A 17,447-nucleotide genomic window follows, 5' to 3' on the forward strand; every position below is an offset into this window, starting at 1 on the left:
ATAAAGGGAAGAATTCTGAGAGAAGCCCATGATAGCCTGATAGCTGGACATCCAAGGTTTATAAAAACCTATATGTCTGTGAAGAAAAGCTTCTTCTGGCCACTAGGACTCAAAAAGGATGTACTTGATCATGTGCAGAAATGCTTAATGTGTCAAAGAGTCAAGGCAGAGAGAGTCAAGATGCCAAGAAAACTGTAGCCTCTAGAAATTCTTCAAATGAAGTGGGAATGTATCAGTATGGACCTTGTCACTGGATTACCTTCAGTGCAATCAGGTTACAACTCCATTTTTGTGGTAGTTAACAGGCTAACCAAAGTTGCCCATCTGATTCCAGTGAAAGAAACATACACTACAGTGGATGTTGCCAGAATTTTCTTTAAAGAGATCTTCAGATTGCATGGCTTACCCACCAAGAGGATAGTAAGTGATAGAGATCCCAAATTCACATCGAAATTCTGGACTGCATTCTTCAAAGCAGTAGGAACTTTCTTGGATCTCAGCACAACCTATCACCCCGAAATAGATGGCCAGACTAAACGAGTGAACCAGGTAATAGAAGATATCCTTCGTTCATGCTGTGGCGGCGGCAGGGAACCCAAGAAGTGGTTAAGCCATTTGCATCGAGCCGAATTTGCTTACAATGCTTCTTCTCATCGAAGCATTGGGATGAGTCCTTTCAAAGCTGTGTATGGGCAAGATTGCCTTACACCGTTGACTTGGTCTAACCCATTAATCAGAGTCGAAATGTCCAAATAAATGCTTGATGACATGGACCAACAGATGCAGTCAATCCGTAAAGACATAAAGGCAGCCCAAGATAGGCAAAAGTAGTATGCAGATAAAAAGAGATCTGAGATATGGTCTTCATTCAAGTACGACCAAAAAGAAGTTTCTTATCCTTAGGAAAGTACAAGAAGCTCTCTCCTACAATTGTGGGCCATATGCTGTTATAAAGAAAGTGGGTGATCTAGCCTACAGACTTCTTCTGCCTCCCCATCTCAAGGTACATAATGTATTCCATGTCAGTTTGCTTAAGAAATATGTACCCAACCCAAGTCACTTCCTTGATGATGAACAATTGATCTCTCTAACTCAAGGCCAGATGATGATACTCCAACTTAAGGAAATTCTTGGCGTTCGGGAGAAGATTCTCAGGAGTAGTCCTCAAAGAATTTTTAGTCACAGTGGAAGTTCTTCCCTCTAGAAGACACCACCTGGGAGAAAGAAGAAGAGTTGGTGAAAGATTACCCCCACTTTGCGAGATGAGAAAATCTCTCGCGTTTTTCAAGTGGGAGAGGATGTAAGATTCCTCCTCAGCCTGAATAATGAATAACCTTTACTTCAATCCCCTGTAATCATTCCCTATTTTTGAATACAAGAAAATATTATTTTTTCTTGTTTTTGCCTAGAGAGAGAAAATTCTAGAGAGAGGTAATTCAATATTGAGATATTTTTGGATAAAAAAATCGAACAAAACTTAAAAATAGTCCCTAACACTAGTTATAGTACTAAGCAACTATGTACATAAAAGTGATCACTTTTCCTTTTGGCATTAAGCTCAAGGTAAGGCTGCTTTATAAGTCACATGACTATAAGCCGAACAAAACTTAAAAATAGTCCATTGGCACTAGTTATAATACTAAGCAACTATGTACATGAAATTAATCACTTCCCTTTTGACATTAAGTTCAGGGTAAGGCTGCTTTATAAGGTCTAACGTCGTCAACTTTCATTACTACGGATAAGATGGAAAAGCGTCTTACGGTAGGTCAAGAAAGTGGTTAACATTATGATGGCACTAATAGAGAGAGAGGAAATATGATTGCACAGAAGAGAGAGGGGGAGAGGAAAGAGCGGAGAGAGAGCAGGTAGGTTTATTAAACCCCCATGAGAATAGCGACCGTAACATGAGCCAACAAAAATGTGAGTACTATTGTGGAGGGCATCTCCAAAGCATAATGCATAATGTCCCAAGACCTCATCCTCTATGATGGACATGATGGGGATCTAAATTGGTGGATATCTTTAAGATCGAAAAATGTATTTTTATCTTGGAGAAAAAATGTATCTATCATTGTGAAGTCACCTAGGGGATTATCTTTTTGCGATGAGCTCTAGGCCATGAATACATTATGTGTCTAGCTATGGTTAACTACCTAGAGGCCACAATGGAAACTCCTTGTGATTAAGGCCTCTCTATTCTGATACCTCAACACATTCTACTCATTGCATGTCTCTCTAGCTCAACGTTGTTTAATACTTTGGAAAAATGACTGTCTTTTTTAAAATAATACACCAAAATATCATACACATGATGTGGTATGGTCAAAGAAAGATCTATATCAACATATTCTAGGCGCCAATTGCAAGTTAAGAATGACAAGTGGATACTCACTTTTTCGTGCTCAAATCTAGGAGATGATTGAGAGGGATTAGAGCTTAATCTCATTGCTAATCACTTATACCTATATAAAGGCTCTCATCTAATGGAAGAGTCATTCTCTCACATTATCATTATGCTATTATTATGTTGCTATTAATCCTAACCTTATGTGATTAGTCTTAACCTCTTTTGTTTAGCCTAATATTGCCTTCACCATGAGTTCAATCATCATGTTTGATCCACCACAAAAACCAACTGTTTTGACCTTCTTTGTCCCCTCGTGAGTGTATCTCTGCATCTTAAACCTGTCTAGCTTTTGCTACCAATTTCATCAAGCTATACCATCTAATTTTACCTACTAGATTATATATAACTTGTTTATCTACTAGATAATAAAGAAGGTATATTCACCAAGTCGTCAATGCATCATGGCTTGTGTTCTTTGAATCAAGCTCCAATCAAGTGATTTGATGTCTACCACCCATAATATATGACTACTAGCTTGATTAATCAGCTAAAGAGAAGGAAATTTATCCAAGTGCTATTGGAAATGTGCTTAGAAGCAATTTCAATTCAAATACTAATGTTGATGTAATGGTCTAGATGACTTCTACAACCTGACAATTTCATGCATGTTCAATATACCACGTTACAAAAAAAAAATTTGCAATGTGTATTGTGTTCTTAAATCCTCACAATAAGTTTCATGTTACTTAAATGCAAACTGCTATCACTATTTTCCGTGTCAATTGGGCTTGTATTTTTTGTTTGTAAGCACAAAACCAAATCAGAAAACTACTTAATTAGACCAACACTTGTACATATTTAATCTCTCATGGTCTAAAGTCATGTGGTTGTAGTTACCACCTGCCTTGAATATTCAACTTTCAACTGCCATTGGGGTTGGGGTTCCCCAAATTACTTGATACATATGCCGTAGTAGTGTCACACAAGGATTGGATGAGACCATGACCGGATTTTCGGGATGTCAAGCTTGCTTTAGCTTTCAACCACTCATTTGCTTTGCTGATAAAGTAGGGTCTGGCTGTCCTTAGCTTCCCTAAAACTAGGCCTCTTCTTTATCGTCATTTGTACTCAAACATGACCTCTTTTTACATCCCCTATGACATACAAATGGATGCCTTTTTTGCACAATGGCTCGAAAGAGTTATTATGCAGAAGGGAATTCAAGGATACATGGCAATTGGCTAATAGACACCATATCGATAGGCACATCAAGGTTGCTGCCATGGTACTTATACCAAGCATCATCTCATCGATTCTGAAAAGTGTAGAGAACCTGCAGATTCCTTTCAGTGCATGACAACTCAACACAGTCAGCGCTAAAACTAAAGACGGAATCACCCAACGCTCTGGAATCAATTTCATAGATTGCTTACATAGACTGGCATCACATAGATCTTAACCAAATCTCCTTATATAGCCCATCCTTCATCTCAAGAAGATAGAGCAAAAGAGGTGCAGAACAACTGAAATGCTCAGACAATTTGATAAACAAGCAAATGGATTTTGAAGGATGATAAAGAACTTGGTGTTTTGTATCATGTGATCACCTGTTTTACAAACCTTGACTTTTTGGCATGTGGAAGTAATCTCTAGTAGTAAGGCAGTGGGCTATGAAATCCCAAAGAAGTACGCAGGCAACTTCATACTCCTCCCACCCTCAAACAGGAGCTGTTTCAACCCCGCGGGGGGAGGGGGGGGTGTTGGTTATATAATTCAACCTTCCCATCACTCTATGTAGCTCTTCAATGGCACAAGGCTCCCATTGACATCTGTTTCCACACACACACACACACACGGTATAATTAAACTTTCACCTCTATGTATGTATGTAGCTCTTCAATGACAAGAGGCTCCCATTGCCATTTGTTTCTTGTTGCACTTAAGGCTTCAACTGAAGCCAAACCTGATGGACTCCCATACAAATGGACCTTGCACAAAGTTAACACTTGGAGGACCCTTCATCAGGACCCCTACACACACACATACTGCTGCAACAGCAAGCATTGACAACACGAAGGGACGGCACACAGATCCTGCCTTAAAGCCACGAACTCTGAAACGAAGGTTTTGGGTTAGAATTTCTCTGCCCGTGCAAGTGCAGTGTTGTACTTGCTTTGTCAAGGGAATCTTTCTCGGTGAAGGAGTGATTGGCTTGGCGGCATCCTCACCACTTATACTTAAGGCCAAATGTGGGGGCCTTGCATCACTTCCCTTTCTCTCCAAAGTATCTGTGTTACGGAGCTTTTGCAGCTTGCTTTGCACCAGTTTGACAGATGCACGATTGCCAGCAGCCAATGCGTACATCAAAGGAGTTTGACCAACCGAATCCTTCGCACTGGTCCATGTCATTGCCCATAACTGCATAACCCCATGATCAAATCAGCATTAATAGGACCTAGACGGAGGTTCAAACCTGCAGATGGTGGTTAATACACACCTCTTCTGGAGCATTTGTCAATGCGTCCACAACTCCATCGGCAGCATGCATGCTAGCAGCAATGTGAAGAGGTGTAAGCCCACCATAACTGGGAGTATCAGGCCTGAAGATATATCTCTGCTTTGAGTCTGAAGCAGCAGCAGCAGGAGTATACGCCAGCAAGGATTCCACCATAGCCCTTGAGTTACTTCTAACAGCAACGTGCAATAGGTTGGCTTCTGATAAAGTCTCAAGAGCCCTTGAATTTACATACCCCGTAGAATTACCACCCGTACTAAACAGCAAGTCCAAAATCCTCCTTACCACAGCACAACAGTTATGCTCCACGGAGAACCGCAACAACCATCTGTATCTTGCAGGGGAAAATTCTTGTATCCCCGAATCTATGTAGTGTACCTTCCATTGAAATCTGTGTAGAAGCCAACCCAGCTCGTATAAAAAGTGAGTGATGTCAGCTTCTATTTTGCTTGGCCTCGTGTTTTCCAAGGGTCTCTGATTCACAAGACTTCTTACGAATTCCTTCTCTAATGAGCACACTTCTTCACAAATAGACCTGTCTGCTATAATAATGGGAAAAGTATTGCCCTTAATCATTTGTCCCTCCACCTGGTTGTTAAGAAAAAAAGTAGATTAATCTCTTAAAAGGTTAAGAAGCAAGTGCACACGCGCGTGTGCGCATGCACACTTGTATATACATATGCATGCATACATACATGCATATAGATATAAATATACATACATATATCCACACACTGCATGTGTTACACATGCATGCACACATGCATGCACGCACACATTAGACTCGTGCCAACAATCCAATTCACTTGCCTCAATGAAACTATGGCCCATATTATTGAAAGGCCCCACATGAAAGGTAATGGCATGTTCTTGCTGTCCATCAGGTCCTGCAAGAGGCATCCCTTGTTCCTCGTCTCTATCCCTTTTTCTCTCTCGAAAACTGGTAGGCACCAATTCCTTGTCTATACACTTCCCTTCATACGCACATATGACTCTGAAAAATAAAAAGAGATGTGAGAAGTGTTTGTAGAACACAAGCAGTGGCACACTTCGAAGAAACTTGAAGTCACCTTCCTTACTTTGTGCCAGGAGCCTTAAGGTTGTGACCTTTTAGGATCAGATCCGTATTTTCCCCCATGACTACGGCAAAGGGTTGAACTAAAATCAGATTTGGTGTCTGCAGCGGTTTGGGGTTCGTGTTCTGGTACACCTTTCCTGCATTGGCGTGCAAAATATTTAATTTAAATGCCCAGAAGAGGACCCTGCGCTCATAAGAAGACTAACCTACCTTCGATAATGAAAGCACTGGCCTCCCCTAGGTGCACAAGCACCCGCCCTTTACGCCAAAAATCCCCGTCTGGGCTCCGCACCAACTTGTACAAGCTCCCCTCAATATTTCTACATAACTGCAAACTGGTATCATGTTAAGATGACATCGATTCCATATTTGAGACTAGAGTACACTCAACATGGAGGTGATCCTATTTGAGAATATAAGAAAGATTAACTTGTGCAGCACCGGCTTCGATGGATCACGTACCTTCTTCCAGGCATGCACTGGCATGCATAGAAAAACCGTCAGTATGATACAGCCAGGTCTGATGTAACCCTCCATTTCAGTAGGCACATGGTCCAACCACTCAAGCATCTGGAGAAGGAAAAACAAGCACGTTCAGAGGATTAAAAAAGGTATCACAGGCCCCTTGTGTGCGGTGTGGTGAGATAGCCACTTGAGCAAGGGCACCCATAACTCCAAAAAGTGACATCTTAAACTCCAATCCTTTGATTTACTTGTTTTCGCAGTGAAGAAGGTAAATCTGCGGGGCCCCTGTCAAAGATCTTGAACCATAGCTGGACTGTCTGTTCCTGTATGTCAAAAACATCGAACAAGTATCATTGGGAGCACAAAAACCCAGCACAAACATGCTCTTATACTAAAGAATGAGATACCTGCTTGTCGAGAGCAGAATCTGAAGAGTGATCAGACCCCAAGGCTGTTGTCTCGAAATGTTCTTCCAGGGATGTACTTTGAGTATCTGGACGGACACACACAGTGTCTCTAGCCTGGATTGCTCCCGCTGTTTGAAAATTTTGGGCGGCAGACAGCATCAATGATGTGTCATGATAGCCTTTTCTTTGATCTTTCAAGTGCCTTAAATCTTGTTGGATATAGCTCTCATTCATGCCTCCTCTTCGAGCATAATCAATGTGACTTCTTTCATCCATGGAATCTCCATTCGAGTCATTTGATTTATCACTACACAGAGGGGGTGTGATGGGCTCTCTAGCTACTGGCAGGTGCTCAGTCGAGCTTGGAAGTGCAAGAGAAACAAGTTGGTCCCCAGTAGAGTGCCTGGAGTAGGCATTCTGCTTTGAAGTAGAATGTGTGCCTAATCCATTCATGCCAGACTCTGGTTGCTTTCCTATTTCTTGTATAAAAACAGGCCCACCATGGGCCACATTCCCATTATTTTTCTGCTGCAATTGTGACAGAAATGATAGCAGTGCATTGGACAAAGCTGAAATTGAAGTGTCGGCAGGTGCTGCTATGGCTGGTAAGTTGCAAGCAAGTGCAGGGTTGGAAAGCAGAAAATTGCTCAGAAGTTGTGACTTAGCAATTGCATTCACGAGATCATTGGGTGGTGCACTTCCCACTGTTGTAGATTTGTTTTCTGCATTTCCAACTGCTGCTCTTGCATTCACCAGGGCCTGTAGAAGTGTGTCTCCCCCATTCAGTACCCGAAGCAGCCTTTCAAGCTCATCCTTTCCTGCCACCCAAAAAAAAGTCATGTTGAATGCCCATCTATTGATGCTCACAGCTCAACACTATCTAAAACACCAATTGCATTATTACTTTAGCTACGTAACCTTTCAGTGTATAGAAGCATGCATGGATTATGCTCTGTTAGCCTGCCTCCCAACCTCCCCTAGCCCCACTCCCCACAGAGCACAGCCCCAATGCCTGGTAAGAGGGGTTAGTATTCCAGCATTGGGATCTCAAACCAACTCACAAACACCTCCATAGAAGGATCATACCAGTGGAAAATTCAGGTTATTTCCCAAACTTAATAAAAACCTAAGTCCAATCTTAAAGAGATTCTACTCACAAAGCTTCAAATCAAAAACTCCATTACACAGCATAGACTACCTGCTATGACATCCTCACATCATCAGCGCCCAAGCGTAGGTGCAGGTTCATGTATAAAGATGTGTCTGCTTGAGAAGTCAAACTTTCATAATAAACCACCACTCTGAGTTTCTATCTTCTCAAACCATGATGAAGGCTAGCACTACAGAGAGCATACACACCTCCATAGAAGAGTTTCTTGCTAAAGTCTTGCTCTCTGATAGGACTGTCATCTGCTGCAATAACACTGGGGCTTCTGCAGCAGCAGCACCTGCACTGCGGTCATCTCAATCCACACTTGCCCTCTGTAATCTCAATAAAGAAGAAGGGATAACCTTATACTAAGGTTTTAATGCCCTTAGTTTCTGCCCTAGAGCAGCCCCAGATGGCCCAAAGGGGTCTACCAGCAGACCAACAGCTATGACCAGCTGTTTGGCGGTTTTTAAGGGGGGAGGGAGTCAGGCCATCAAGACCTAGTATGGGTGTCATAAATTAGGGAGCAGAAGCATGGGAAAACTTTAGGACTTCTAAGTCCAAGTCGGAGGGTTACCTGATGGATGTTTCAACTGGAATCTAGCCTAGACTCAGTGATTGAAGCAATGCCAACAATTATATAGGATGCAAATGCCACATGCACCATTTTGCAACAGGATAAGAATTATGCAGTCAACATCTTCAGTTCCAAAGAAGACAAAGTTGCAAGTCTTCAACAAACGAATTTCTTGAAGGAAAAAAAAACTAACCTACAGAAAGCCGAGAACTTGGACAGAAAGGAACGGAGCTAGAAAAGGTCAGATCATCACCTCTAGCAGATGAATGAAGGGAGGAATGAGGTCTCTTTTAAAGTTTTGAATTCCCAAAAAGAAAACACAATATCAGTTTCTAATGTCGGCCAGCGCTAGTGGCTCTCCACGACTGCATGAAGCAGTCGGCCAGCAGTAGAAAGCTCCACGACTGCATAAAGCAAGTCGGCCAGTAGAAGAAAACTCCACACTTGCTGAATAGGCAGTCGGCCAGCCACACGACTGCTGAATGGACAGTCGGCCAGCCACCAGAAGCTCTTGCCAACATCTGGCATCCATCCACACCACCGAAAAATGGGGAAAAATGGGGAAAAAATACGGGGAGTGAGGAAAAATGATAAAACACCTATACAGGGCGGGCACACCCACAACAAAGGCCCTGGTGTATACAAATAGACAGGAGATGACTTCTAACACCCCCTCTCAGCTCCTCGCTGTGAAATCAACCTAAGGGAGCTGGAGTGCCACCTGAGCGTAGCCTGAGGTAGAGACTTCGTGAACAGGTCCGCCGCATTGTCCTCCGTCGAACAATAAAGTAGCAAGATGTCACCAGCCAAGATCTTCTCACGTACAAAGTGATACTGTATCTCTATGTGCTTGGTCCGGGCATGGAAGACCGGGTTCCGAGCAATAGCTATACAACTCTGGTTATCGCACTGGATGACTGTGGGCTCCTTCTGTGGAAACCCAATCTCGCCTAGCAACCTCCGCAACCACACAACCTCACAAGCAGCACCACAAGTAGCCCGGCACGCTGCCTCTATCGAAGAGAGAGCAATAGTTGGCTGCCTCTTGCTGCTCCAAGAAACTGCTCCTGAGCCGAGGGTAAAACTGTATCCTAAAGTAGATCACCTCGTGTCTGGATCTCCTCCCCAATCCGAGCACTCCAACCTTGGAGCCTAACTCCGTCCCCTCCTGTGTAAAAGAGTCCTAGATCCTTCGTACTCTGCAGATACCGCAAGATCCGCAATCCTGCGTCCCAATGAGACTTCAATGGCGTCTGCATGAAAGAGCTCAACAGCCCCACGGAGAAGCTCAAGTCCAATCTGGTGTTCAGCAACCAGATCAATGAACCAACCAACTTCCGGTACTACAAGGCATCAACTGGCTCACAAGGATCAGTAAACGGTTAACTTTGTGTTCGGGTCCATCGGCGAAGTAATAGGCTTGCAGTTCTCCATCCCAAAGGCCTCAAGCAACTCATGAACATACCGCTGTTGAGAGATGAAAAACCCCCTCTGGGTCTACCAGATCTCCAATCCCAAAAAGAAGTGGAGTAAGCCTAAGTCGGTCATCTCAAACTCCTTTGACAAGGCAGCCTTCGTCACTCCAATGTGCTCCACATGACCGCCAGTGAGAATGAGATCATCCACATAAAGGATGATAATCGTGACCATGCCGCATTCCCGAAAGAGATACAGGTTTGGATCTGCAACCTATCTCTAAAATCTAGTCCGAACAAAGAAGGAATCAATCTTCTGATTCCAAGCCGCGGGAGCCTGCTTAAGACCATACAAGGCCTTACGTAACCTGTAAACCATCCCTTCAGATCCTGGAACAATAAAGCCTGGAGGCTGCTCAACATACACCTCCTCCTGCAGGTCACCATTAAGGAACGCAGATTTTACATCCATTTGATACACGGGCCACCTCTGAGAAGAAGCAAGGGCAAGAATGGTCCAAATCGTGGACATCCGTGTTGTCGGTGCAAAGGTATCCTCGTAGTCGATGCCTGGCCGCTGAGCATAACCTTTAGCCACAAGTCTGGCTTTGTGTTTGTCCACCGACCCATCAGACGCATATTTGGTCTTAAAGACCCATTTGACACCAATGACTAACCGCTTCGACGGCCTTGGAACCAACTCCCAAGTGTTGTTCTTCTCAATGGCATCAAATTCCACCTGCATGGCTTTCCTCCAAGTATCCTGTGAAAGGGCTTCTTTGATAGAAGTGGGCTCCTTGTCCCGCATAATACGAGACATCAAAGCATAGTTCACCTGAAGAAGCTCCGCTGTATTGCTTTTATCTCGGACTCTGTGTGATCTTCGAGGGCCGTCCTCTGTGGTCCACTCGGAGGGTAACTCCGTGACACCGGACTCCCGAAGGGTGTCTAACAACCACCTAGGTACTCGAACAGATTGTGGAGCCTCCTGTGGTCGCGGGAGCTCTACTCCAGCTACGGGCTCAACCTCTTGTACTGACTGAGGTTGATCAACTGGAATGATGGTCTGGGAATCATCATCAGACTCCTCTGGATCTCCAAGAAGTGGCGGCTCCTCGACAGTGGATACTGGAACATGCTCCTCAAAGACCACAACCCGGCTGACAACAATCTCGTTCCTGTCTGGATCATACAATCTGTATCCCTTGGAAAGAGAATTATACTCCACAAATACAAGCTTGCGGGACTTGGAGTCAAGCTTCCCCCTCTGCTTCTTCGGAATATGTACATACGCGTCACTCCCAAAGACACGGAAGTGCGAGACATCAGGTTTCCTGCCAAAGTATGCCTCAAATGGAGTCATATGGGATACTGAAGTCGTCGAAGATCGGTTGAGGGTATGGACAGCCGTTGCCACAGCCTCTCCCCAAAGTGGACGAGGAAGATTACGATGCTCCAGCATGGTCCTCGCCATCTCCACCACAGTCCTGTTCTTGCGTTCGACAACTCCATTCTCCGAAGGCAATCCTGTATTGGCCAGTTCCCTTTTGATGCCATGATCTACACAAAATCTGAGAAATACAGTCGAGGAGAATTCACCTCCTTTATTAGCCCTGAGAGTCTTGACCTGAAATCCAGACTCTTTCTCCACCATCACATGCCAATCCTCGTGGGTCTACTTTCTTTCCCAGAAGGACCAAGCTTTTGCACGGTTCAACAAGCAGCATAAAGTAGAGAGATCCTCCCAAAGATGGTGTCTGCTAAGGTCCACACAAGTCAGTGTGAATCAACTCCAATGGTTTCGAAGCCCGCCTAGAAGCCTGCTTCGGAAAGGATTCCCTGTGCTGCTTACCACGTATGCAAGAACTGCAACGCCCTTGCCTACTACCAACATCCGGCAAGCCAACCACCATTTGGTCTCGGAAAGCTCGCCTCAATGCAACCACATTTAAGTGGCCAAAACGAAAGTGCCACAAATCTCCGACCTGAGAACCTGTCAACGAGGAGAGTGCAGAGAGCTTGTAGATACCATTCTCCACACCGCCTTCCCAAACAACCTGGCCAGTCTCACGGTCCCATAGAGCAACTGAATGCTCCTCAAATTCCACCCGAAAGCCAGTCTTGCATACTTCATGCACTGACAGAAGATGAAAACCCAGAGCAGGGACATAAAGAACACGGGAAGCATGCTTGCCCCCCTTTCCGTCGGGAATAATCTCCATCCGGCCCTCACTATGTATCGGAATAGTGGAGTTGTCACCAATAAAGATGCGACCTGACTGCCGTTTCAAATCCAGAAAGAAGTCACGGAATGGAGTCATGTGCCTGGAAGCACCACTATCAAGAATCCATTCCCAGGTATCCTTCACGGTGAAGCCAACTGCCTCCTCGCTCGAAGATGATGAAGCGTCGGAGTCCATCATCTCTAAGTGCACAAATGCCGGAGTCTGCGCAGCTGAGGCTGAGGAATCAGCACTCTTCCCTGTCCGCTTAGGACACTTCCTCCAATAGTGGCCTCTCGCCACAATCATTGCAGAATCTTTCGGCCTTCAGCTCCTCGCGTTCTGAGTCAGGCTTCTTCTCAGAAGACTTCTTCGGTGAAGCCTTCCCTTTGCCCTTGTTGTTATTCCGGCCTTTCGACTGTTGGCCTGTTAAGGCCTCCGAACCGCCGCTGTGAGGAGGGTTCGTGAAACGTTCTTCCTAGTCCAAGACCATTGGCACAAGCTCCTCCCAGGTAATGGTGCTGAGTCTGCCACTCGTAATCAACGAGGAGTAGAAAGCAGAATACTGAGCGGGCAAGTGGGACAGCAAAGTGATGGCCATGTCTTCAAATGATATCTCCTTCCCAGCTTGTAGAACTTCTTGCTGAAGGGCCTGCAGCTTGTTAATGTGTTCCCGCATCGTCGAGGACTTTGCAGGGTTCATAACCCGCATCTGCACTTCCAATGAGATCCGTTTCATGGGTGATACCCTGTTATAAAGAGAAGCCAAGTGCTCCCATATGCCTCTCGCCAGCGTCATGTGCTTTACATGATTGATCACTTGTGGTGTGCAGTTGAGGAAAATAAATGACCGGACCCTGGCGTTGACACAATCCCACATGTGTGCCTGTGCCTCTGGGTCCTTCCTCATCGACAGTAACTCCCCTTCCTCTGCTTCCGGCCATGGAACCCCGATGATGATGAAATCAGCAAGGTCATATGACTCCAGCACAGACTCCATCATGACCTTCCATATGCCGTAGTTGGACCCGTCCAACTGATGGTCCACTGGGAACGTGGGGAGAGTCGAAATCTTCACGTGCTTCTCAGCCATCTCTAGTAAATCTGCCATCGCGGGGAGTAAACTTAAAGGTTGGGTGGGTGGGAAAAAAAATCTTTAAAACCTGCAAGTGGCTATCTAGCACCTTAGCCCGCCTTCCTCTTGCAACTTCTCTTCCCGAACAGTCCAAAACAGTCCACCAATCAGCAACCTATCGATCCCCCTCTTGCTCAGAAAACTCCCAAGATCTATCACGAGCCTAGGGCTCTGGTACCATGTCAAAATATGCAACGGAAATGATAACCAAACTTGGGTTGACAAGAGCAAGTAGAGTGCAGAAAATAGATAGCACAAGAAAAATAGAGAAATAGGTGTAAACTCTTCTCTATACACAAGATCCCGCAAATAACTAAATGAATAAGTGGTGGGGGGCATGGGGCCTATTTATATGCCCCATGCATGCAGTCGGACAACGCTAGTGGCTCTCCACGACTGCATGAAGCAGTCGGCCAGCAGTAGAAAGCTCCACGACTGCATAAAGCAAGTCGGCCAGTAGAAGAAAACTCCACGCTTGCTGAATAGGCAGTTGGCCTGTCAAATCCCCACGGATCTCCTCGTGATCGTTCTTGGTACGAGACTCGAAGCCTGCAAACAAACGAACAAACAAACAAGGGGGTGCAGGCCTGACTCACCTCCCAACCATGACAGCCGTGGGCAAGCCCACAGTCTTGGTTGTCCCCACCGAGCCACGAACTGAGCTAACTAGGTTGACGTACCGACCAATCTCCTCCTCGCGACGTCCCATATCGCCACGAAGCTGCCCTCGCGGGCCTCGAGATTACTGCCGGCCTTGACTGTGTAAAGCAGGTGCACGTCTGCACTAGATCCAGGCTCCAAGACCATAGAGCTCTCACAAACTCGCAAGACTCTCTATATGACTAATGACTAACCTTGGCCACCCTTTTATAGGCTCTTGGCCGGTCATCGGGCGTCCACACTTGGGTGCCCGCCCGTCCATACTTGGGTGCCCGCCCATCCGTCTATCCCTAACTCAGCTCATCAATCAGCTTGCCTAGCTCCAAGCGTCCCCAAGTCTCGAAACTAGTCTTGCGTGCGTGTAGCACACGGTAGATACACACTGTGCACATGACATACTCCCCTTCTTCTAAGAGCTCACTCATGAGCTCACTAAAAAGCCAGGGTAATCTCTCTGAAGAGTAGTCAATGTCTCCCATGTAGCATCCTCCTCAACATGGTCCTTCCACTTGATCTTGTATTCCGTGATAAGCGTATTACGTAATCTTCTTTCACGAAATCCAAGAATCTTTTCAGGTTCGTGCGGAACAAATGTCATGTCCTCGACATCTATAATTTCTTAAGGAGTAACTAGCTGATCTGTTCCACCCAATACTTCCTTAAGTCTACGAACATGAAATACAGGATGAACTTTCACATAAGAAGGCAAGTCCAATTCATATGCAATTGAACCAATCCGTCGTATACACGAAATGGTCCACAGTATCTAGGGGATAATTTCGGTGATCGACTTGTCCGTAAAGTCTCGGAATCTTTCGGAACTCGCAAATACACCATCGTCCCTTCAGAGAACTCTCTGGGTGAACGATGTCTATTAGAATAAAACCTATCTCTATTTTGAGCACTTCTAATAGATTCCTTCGCAACTTATAACATTTCCTGCATATCTTGTAAATCATGCTGAAGTCCTGAGAATCCTACTGTAACATGTGATCTAGGTTAAAAACCATACATAAGCATGACTTTCGCATAATCCCACCAAAGTCTTCATCATGCACATAGTGATCCCTCATGGAATCCAACTCTCTATGATAGGCAATGGTCATTGAATGTACCTGTGGTCTCCTTGATAGCGCATCTACAACCACATTCTTCTTGTTAGCTCTAGGAAGTCCTGATGTGAACACCTCTACCCACGAGCACTTTTTACTCTAGCTGGACAGAGAGTTTTTCCCAGTGGGAACACACCCTTGTGTGTTGGACCTTGTGTCTTAGAGTACTTAAAGTACTTTGTACTTTCATTTTATTATCAAGTACATTTCCAGCATGACACTCACATTTTTTCTCAAAGCTTGACTATGTATGAGTGTATGTCTATGCATGTTCTCTTGCAAAGCTCCTCCACCATAGCCAACATTGGCATCAGAGCCTGTTAAGCTGAGGCTACAACTATAAAGGTTCAGAGCACTCTTCAGCAACTCGTGGGCAAAACAGCACAACAGTCAAGGAGCTCATTTTGTTTGCATATCTATGTTTTGCTTGGAAAGCCCCTCCAAAAGAGCTAAAGAGCATTGCTAGGCCCCCACTAAGGGAGCCTAAGCTCCAACAAGGAGTTTGCCCTAATTAGGGCATCCGCCACCCAACAAACAGCCAATGCTGCCACCTCCGCCCACTGCTCCATACTTTTGCCTACAGGAGACAACTCACTCAGGTGCCAATTAACAAAGCCCCAAATCAATTTTTTGATTAGGGCAACTACAGTTGTTGTCATGTGCACACTCTTCCAAGGTGTGACGTGGACACGCTTATTTCTTGCAGCCACCTAAAGGGCAAAGTTGGAGGAAGATTATGGGCAATTTAGAGCCAATTCGGTAGCCCTATAGGTGCCCGGAGGTGCCCAAGACATGCACCAATGGTTGGGATGTATATTATGGGCACAATATGAACACATTTTTTATGACTTTTTGTAGCCTAAAAGGGGCTGGCCGACCTGATACATCATACAACTTGCTATCAAATCCCTATATAAAGGCAAGTCATGGTCATTTCTATCCATTCAAAGACAGAGATTGTAGAGCCGAAGTCCAAGGGCATGCAGTCTAACAATTTGGATCTAACAATTTGGATCAACCAAGTACATCTCCAAATCAGCGTTTTCCATCAGCGCATAGTGGAGGACGATAAGCATAAGTTCATTCATAGCATTCATAGTCTAGATCTACATTGGATCTATGACAATCATTGTAATTACTCATTCATTCAGTAATATATAGTAAGAGTAGGTTAGGTAAAAAGTCTCTCTTCTCCTTCTCTCTACTTCACTACGTCATGGCCATGTGATTAGCATTAATCTTTATTGCTTTGTGTTAATCATCATTAAGCATGCTTCCACATAGTAGTCATGCCACACTGGTATCAAAGCATCTAGGTCAATCCTAGGTGGGAGTTGTGCAAGCTGAATTAGGGTTTATCATGACTGGGATTGAGAGGATTGTTAGGCCAAAAGACCATGGCAGAGGCATACACTTATAGTGTGGTGAAGCATGTCCAGTACATGCAGCTAAGATACGCCAAGAGGAAAGAAGTGCACATAGACAAAGATTACACCAAAAAATGGTTCTGCAAACCAACCTTGGAGTTGTCCTAGTGGACTGATAATCCTTGAAAGAGCATTTTGATCCGCCAAGAGACATGCTAAAGTTGTGGCTGCATCTGGCTGAGTTTTCCTTCTACGCCGGTTATGTCCAGCCAACCGTCTTCGACAGCTTCTTCGGTCATCATCAAATTCTTGTAGTAAGTGAAATCTGCAAAAGGTTGTCAATTTATTTTTTAAAAATGTCTCCTATGTGAGTGCACATGTGCGTGCGTATGTGTTGGAGCATGTGAAAGAAGTTACAACTTCTCTGCCTAATTGTTGCATAGTGAGCTACCTGCTACACTGCTGACAAAACCGTTGCATTATCCTTGCCACTGGAGCTTTTGAAGCCTTTGCATGGAACTCACAGACTTTATGCCGTCTGTGATAATCTTTTGCATTTTGCAAGTCCTCAGTGCAATTGTCAACCTGACACCGTGGCCTTTGTGTTTCAGGCGGAGAATGCCGGCTTCTTTTCACATTTGGGGAAAGATCGTCCGCCCCCCCCAAGTGACCATTCCCACCGAGCTTTAAAGCCAAGAGACCATCATCATTGTCCATTGCCAATGTGTTATTATTGAGCCCAAGTTCGAGCAAGGTTGGTTCACTTTGGGCCCCATTCACTTCAGACTTGTCAAATGGAGATGAAGTTTTGAACGTGGAGCCCTGGGCCTGTTGTGGGGGGCCTCCTCCATGTAGATTGTTCCCACATCCTGTCGGTTGGGCTGTAAACAAGAAGCCATTCCACTCCCAAGAATCCTTCCAGTTCTTTGAGCGAGAAGCATCCACATTTCCCCCATCTTGTTGTGAGAGATTTTCCCACGTCAATGGCAATTGA

At 44.9% G+C, this 17,447-nt stretch overlaps 1 protein-coding gene across 2 annotated transcripts in view; it reads right to left on the reverse strand.

Annotated features, from left to right (window-relative positions):
• Nucleotides 1-3,890: 3,890 nt before the first annotated feature.
• Nucleotides 3,891-17,447, reverse strand: part of LOC147607020 (squamosa promoter-binding-like protein 1) — a 14,991-nt gene continuing 1,434 nt past the window's right edge. For both annotated transcript variants that reach the window (XM_086791622.1, XM_086791623.1), the window contains 10 exons: nt 16,905-17,447; nt 16,606-16,778; nt 6,816-7,633; nt 6,657-6,731; nt 6,406-6,513; nt 6,154-6,271; nt 5,945-6,080; nt 5,676-5,859; nt 4,848-5,453; nt 3,891-4,768 (listed from right to left, as the gene is read on the reverse strand). The exon at nt 16,905-17,447 is cut by the window's right edge. In XM_086791622.1, coding sequence (XP_086647748.1) covers nt 4,298-4,768; nt 4,848-5,453; nt 5,676-5,859; nt 5,945-6,080; nt 6,154-6,271; nt 6,406-6,513; nt 6,657-6,731; nt 6,816-7,633; nt 16,606-16,778; nt 16,905-17,447 — 3,232 coding nt within the window. In that variant the 3' untranslated portion in view covers nt 3,891-4,297. The remainder of the gene's footprint in view (nt 4,769-4,847; nt 5,454-5,675; nt 5,860-5,944; nt 6,081-6,153; nt 6,272-6,405; nt 6,514-6,656; nt 6,732-6,815; nt 7,634-16,605; nt 16,779-16,904) is intronic.

Source organism: Cibotium barometz, chromosome 56 (genome assembly GCF_041138505.1).
Source record: "Cibotium barometz isolate CiBa-2024 chromosome 56, ASM4113850v1, whole genome shotgun sequence".
Lineage (NCBI taxonomy): Eukaryota > Viridiplantae > Streptophyta > Polypodiopsida > Cyatheales > Cibotiaceae > Cibotium > Cibotium barometz.